At 39.8% G+C, this 6,000-nt stretch overlaps 1 protein-coding gene across 1 annotated transcript; it reads right to left on the bottom strand.

Annotated features, from left to right (window-relative positions):
• Positions 1-231: 231 nt before the first annotated feature.
• Positions 232-624, bottom strand: LOC123926153 (28S ribosomal protein S36, mitochondrial-like). Its single transcript, XM_045979942.1, has one exon. The coding sequence runs from the start codon at positions 612-614 to the stop codon at positions 303-305; it is 312 nt and encodes a 103-aa protein (XP_045835898.1). The 5' UTR covers positions 615-624; the 3' UTR covers positions 232-302.
• Between the last annotated feature and the right edge of the window lie 5,376 nt (positions 625-6,000).

Genomic DNA, 6,000 nt, shown 5'->3' with positions numbered 1-6,000 from the left:
CCATTTGTGTACTTTTTTAAAAAATATTTTATTTATTTATTCGACAGAAAGATCACAAGTAGGCAGACAGGCAGGCAGAGAGCGATGGGGAAGCAGGCTCCCTGCTGAGCAGAGAGCCGGATGCTGGGCTCGATCCCAGGACCCTGAGATCATGACTTGAGCTGAAGGCAGAGGCTTAACCCACTGAGCCACCCAGACACCCAATGTGTACTTTTTTTTTTTTTTTTTTGGATTTTTGGACAGTCTTTATTGTAAAGACTATTTTTTTGTCTGATGGCAAATAGCAGCCACACTGTCAGTGATTATTTCAGACCTCCAAGTTGGATAAATTCAATTTCTTCTTGAGATACAAGTTTCCTTCTGTATTTCTGAGGTAATGTTTTTATTATTTCTGCAGTATCCGGTGGACCCTGATGCATCAGCAAATCTGGTGATTTACTTGCCTTAGAATGCTGTGAAATTGAAGAAGAGTGAAGTGGTAGTCCTGCTGATCTCAAAACTTCTGATACATTAGGTTTAGGATTGTCTCTTCTGTCAAGGAATCTTATTAATGGAGTATGTGGCTTGACTACCTGAACGACCCTGCTGGCAGACGCCATCTTGCTGCCCATCATGACCCCGGGATGGGGCAGCTCCCATGTGTACTTTTTTGCATGTATATTTTACCTTAATAAAATTTATTTTAAATTACATCTATCTTGTAAACATTAATTTTTAATTACATGGGAGGTATGTGAAAACATCCTCCTTGTTTAAAAAACAACTGGAATATTTTAGTTAAGGCAGGTCCTTTTGGATTCCTTTCAAATTTTGTACTCTCCCAACAGGATATCAGTTTATCCTCTTAACATATATTTACATACCTAAGTAAGGGCATAGAAAATATATACCATTATGTGTGTATTTTAAAATCCATGTTCTTTTTTATTTTTTTATTTTATTTTTAATATTTTATTTATTTGACAGAGAGAAATCACAACCAGGCAGAGAAGCAGGCAGAGAGAGAGGAGGAAGCAGGCTCCCCGCGGAGCAGAGAGCCCGATGCAGGGCTCGATCCCAGGACCCTGGGATCATGACCTGAGCCGAAGGCAGAGGCTTTAACCCACTGAGCCACCCAGGTGCCCCAAATCCATGTTCTTTTTTAAAAAAACTAGGTTAATAGACTTTACATTGTTTCTTTCAGTAATGGAGGGTATCCACATTATCTTTCACTAAAAAACCTCTAATAATCTTCACTAAAATTAAATATTATTTTGTAATATACCCCATAGACACAGTTTTATCATACACATTAGAGTGCATATATGTTTAGTTTTATATACGTTACTTATGCAATATACCTCTTATTATAGTATAGATATTTAATACAACTTATAATAAAATTTATGCAATGAAAGAGTCCTCGTGTAGCTGTCAGCCAGCAAACCTCAAGGATAGAAAATTAAACTTGGAAATAGAAGCCTGTAAGAATCAACAGTAAGTAGTGGAGTTGAGGTAGCAACGTATATAATCAAGTTGTAAAAGTTTGCAAAAGTACTGCTAATGAGATTGTGGTAGGGTGTTGTCCCTATGATACTGTACAAGCCTAAGGAAGCTCCCAACCCAAGGGCTAAAATTTAATTTAAGCAAGATACACTATGATCTTACAATTTATGTTGCCGAGGGTAGGGATGCCTTGATAAAAAGAAAGCCAAGGGGCGCCTGGGTGGCTCAGTGGGTTAGAGCCTCTGCCTTCGGCTTCATGATCTCGGGGTCCTGGGATCGAGCCCCGCGTCGGGCTCTCTGCTCCGCGGGGAGCCTGCTTCCTCCTCTCTCTCTGCCTGCCTCTCTGCCTACTTGTGATTTCTGTCTGTCAAATCAATAAAAAATGTAAAAAAAAAAAAAAAAGAAAGCCAAAAAGCAAAAAATCAGCCATTTTATTTAGTACTGGGTATTCCACCAACACTCTACACACAGACATGACACACACACACGCACACACGGGTTACAAAAGTCAAATGGTTTTCAGGGAGTTCCAACAGAGGCTACCCAGGCTGGGTCTGCAGTGGAAACTGACTGTTCCCCTGCAGGAACGCTGTCGAAGACAATGTCTGAAAGCTTCTGCTGGCCACCTTGATAATCCAGTTTTTGAAATGGAGTTTTTGCAGCCTGGAAAAGCAGAATCCAGTGATGATCATCATCATCTGAACTGACTCATCGCTCATACTGCTCTCAACACCATAGATGAGAGCAAGCGGCTGCCCGACAATACAGACTGGAACACTGCGGACAAATTCAAGGACTGGTTTGTTTCAGCATTTGTTCCTGCAGGTCACGTGCGATTTACTCTGCTTCCTTACAGAAGGCAAGAAGATGAAATAAAGAACTTCTTTATTGATGACTGTGATTTATACATAAAGTTTGTAATGAATCCACGTTATGAACCCAATTCTCCTGTTTGATCAAGTGCATTTGACAGAAAAGTTCAGTCTCTTGGGAAGGAACAAGTTGAGTGCAGAAAACTTTGGGAAAAAAAACAATGTTGCTACAATGGGGTATTGTCAGGAATGAGTACATTGTAAGTAACTTGATTAAATAGCCTGGAAAAGTTTGGGGGAAAAGTCCAGGGGTCCCTGGGGGGTTCAGTTGGTTAAGTGACTGACTTTTGGTTTTGGCCCAGGTCATGATCTCAGGGTCAATAGATCGAGCCCCTTGATGGGCTCTGTGCTCAGAGGAGAGTCTGCTTGAGATTCTTTCCCTCTTTCTCTGCCGCTCCCCTGGCTCATGTGCATGCTCTCTCTGGAAGAAGTAAATAAATAAATCTAAAAAAAAATGTCAAACGGTTTTACAAAGCTTATAATGTTGAAAAGCCAGTGCTGGCCTTACCCTTTCTACTCTGAACTTCTGCTTCCCCAAGACAACTACCTTCAACTCTTAGTTGTTTCTTCTGATACTTAAGTCCTTATATTTGAACATGCTTCTTCAGCTATTTCTTGATCTTTTTCAGTTTATTTTTTTTCAGAATTTATTTATTTATCTGGGAGAGAGAGGGGGGGAGCACAAGATCAAGAGAGATTGAGTGAGAGGAGGGGCAGAGGGAGGAGCACACTTCCTGAGGAGCAGGAGTCCAATGTGGGACTTAATCCTAGGACCCTGGGATCATGACCTCAGCTGAAGACAGACTCTTAACTGACTGAGCCACCCAGGTGCCTGATCTTTTTCAATTTAAACACCATCCCTTAACCATCTACTATGAAAGATCATTTAATTCCATTACAACTCCTCCCCAGCACACATACACTTCCCTTCCCCTCATCCTCCTAGCATCCAATTATTATAATATTTGATTAGACCATTATTTGGTATTTACACTCATACTGAGCCATGTAGTATATATGATAATATTTCTTTTGTATTACAATTTAAAAATTTCCCCTGGGTTTAATCAATGTCTTATTTTTCTTCTGTTTAAGAAGGAATCACTAGTTTATCATAAAACTCTCCACTAGAAGTACATATGTACAGCTCCCAAAGTCTTTAATTTTTATTTTTATTTACTTATTTGAGAGAGAGAGCACAAGCCAGGGGAGGGGAAAAAGTGGAGGGGGATGGAGAAGCAGACTCTCCGCTGAGCAGGGAGCCTGAGGCCAGACTCAATTTTAGGTCCCCAGGATCATGACCTGAGCCAAAGGCAGACACTTAATGACTGAGCCACATAGACACCCCTCAAAGCCTTAAAATAAATCAGATAATCTAATGTTTATGCATATGTGGGGAGAGAGAGGGAGAGCTTGATTTCCCTCCTGAAGTACACTGTCCTGATTCAGACTCTAGAGTGATGCACAGCAGATTTCTTGGGATTTTTGTTCTACCATCAGTCATGGAATTCTTATTTTCTATTCTATCTTGGTGAATTCCTGTTCTTCTATTTCTCATGATTAAATATTTCTTGAATAACTGCCTCATTTTCCAGGAGTACATACTTCAATAACTTTCTGAGAAATGGAGCATTGTCTAGAAAATTATTTCTCAGTTCTTGGAAATAATCTTGTATTATCTCTCAAATTCTTTCTTTCCTCCTGTTTTCTGTTCTTTCTTTCCGTAAGTTCTATTTTTCTGATATTAAGTGTCCTGGCCTGGGGCACCTGGGTGACTGAGTTGGTTAAGCATCTGACTTCAGCTCAGGTCATGATCTCAGGGTCCTGGGATGGAGCCCCACTTCAGGCTCCCTGCTCAGCGGGAAGTCTGCTTGTCCCTTTCCCTCTGCTCCCCTCACCCCTACTCATGCTCTCTCTCTCTCAAGTAAATAAATAACACCTTAAAAAAAAATGTCCTGGCCAGATTCCCCTAGTTAATTTTTTCCCTACTTTTTCCCACTTTTATTGTTTTTTCACTCTACTTTCTGGAAAGTGTCTTAACCTTTTTGTTCCAACCTTTCTGTTGAACTTTTTTTATCATATTAAAATTTTCTTATCTCTCTGAGGACACAAAGGTATTAATTATAATGATTTTTTAAAAGTTCTCTTCTGTTTCCTACATTTTCACCATTTTGGTTTTTATCTTAGGTGTTAGAGATTCTCCTCAAGCGTTTGACGATCTCAGGCTGTCCAGTGATATTTAGAAGAGAAAGATTAAAAAACTGACTGGAAGCTGTGTGTTGAGCACTGAGTCCTGTTGACTAGTGGTTTTACTATAGTATGACCTAGCAGAGCTTTGACTATTTTTGTTAGGGAGATTCCCAGCTGTCAGTATCTATAGGAAAACTGATTATCAGTTTATTGGCAGTTCAGTAGGAAGGAGGCTGGGTGTCCCACTGGTTTGGGTATAGATGTCCCATTAACCTCCCTGTGGTATCCAACTATGCCTGTCCTTGAGAACAGGGTCTCTTTGGCTTTAGCTCACTGTAGAGAAAAGCTACTCCATTCCGTGACAGAAGGGATGGCATGGGGAGCAGGGCAGGGTGTCATCTGGCTACAACGGCTGAAGGGGGATATTTAGGAGTCTAATTTTTTTTTTAAGATTTTATTTATTTATTTGAGAGAGAGATCACAAGTAGGCAGAGAGGCAGGCGGGGGGGTGGGGGGCAGGAGGCAGGTTCCCTGCTGAGCAGAGATGCAGGGCTTGATCCCAGGACCCTGAGACCATGACCTGAGCCGAAGGCAGAGGCTTAACGCACTGAACCACCCAGGCACCCCAGGAGTCTAATTTTTAAACCATTTTTAATCAATTCCTTTTCAGATTTCTGCCTCAAGAAGAAGCTTGATTTCCCCCCATTCTAACCTCAGACATTAATTTTTAAGCTTTCCAAGGTTCAATGACTACCATTCTTCTATCTGCTCTCCAGTTTACAAATATTTGTCGATGAACCTAGCAACTCATTTCTTTCTTTCTTTTGTTCATTTGTTCATTCCTTTTTTTTAGCCCCAGGGAGTCTTTGTCCTTGCAATTCTCTTCACCTGTAAAATGAACTGCTTTAGCGGTTTAAAAAAAAAAAGGCTTTATTGAGACTAATACACATACTAAACAATTCACTTATTTAAAATATATAAACACTATATGTTAATTTCATCTCAATAAAACAAACAAAAATAAGTAAATACTGTAACCATCACCACAAGCAAATGTAGAACATTAGCCCAAAAAGAAACCATATACCCATTAGCAGTCATTCCTCATTTCTGTTTCTTCCCCACAATCCACCAACCTAGTCATAGTCAACCATAATCTACTATCTGTTCCTACAAATTTGTCCATTCCAGATATCTCATATAAATGGAATCATAAATTATAGATGGAATTGTAATTGGCTTCCTTCACTTAGCATAATGTTTTCAAGTTTCATCCATGTAATAACACATAGTAGTACTAATACTACACTCCTCTCTGCAGCTGAATAATATTCCATTTTTTGTATATAAACACACTACCTTTTGTTCATCCATTCATTGGTTGATGGACATTTGCGTTGTATCCACTTTTTGGCTATTATGGACAATGTTGCTATGAACATTTATATACAAG

Source organism: Meles meles, chromosome 15, assembly GCF_922984935.1.
Source record: "Meles meles chromosome 15, mMelMel3.1 paternal haplotype, whole genome shotgun sequence".
Taxonomy (NCBI): domain Eukaryota; kingdom Metazoa; phylum Chordata; class Mammalia; order Carnivora; family Mustelidae; genus Meles; species Meles meles.
Note: the sequence above shows the minus strand (reverse complement) of the source record. Positions and strands in the feature narration are given on the sequence as shown.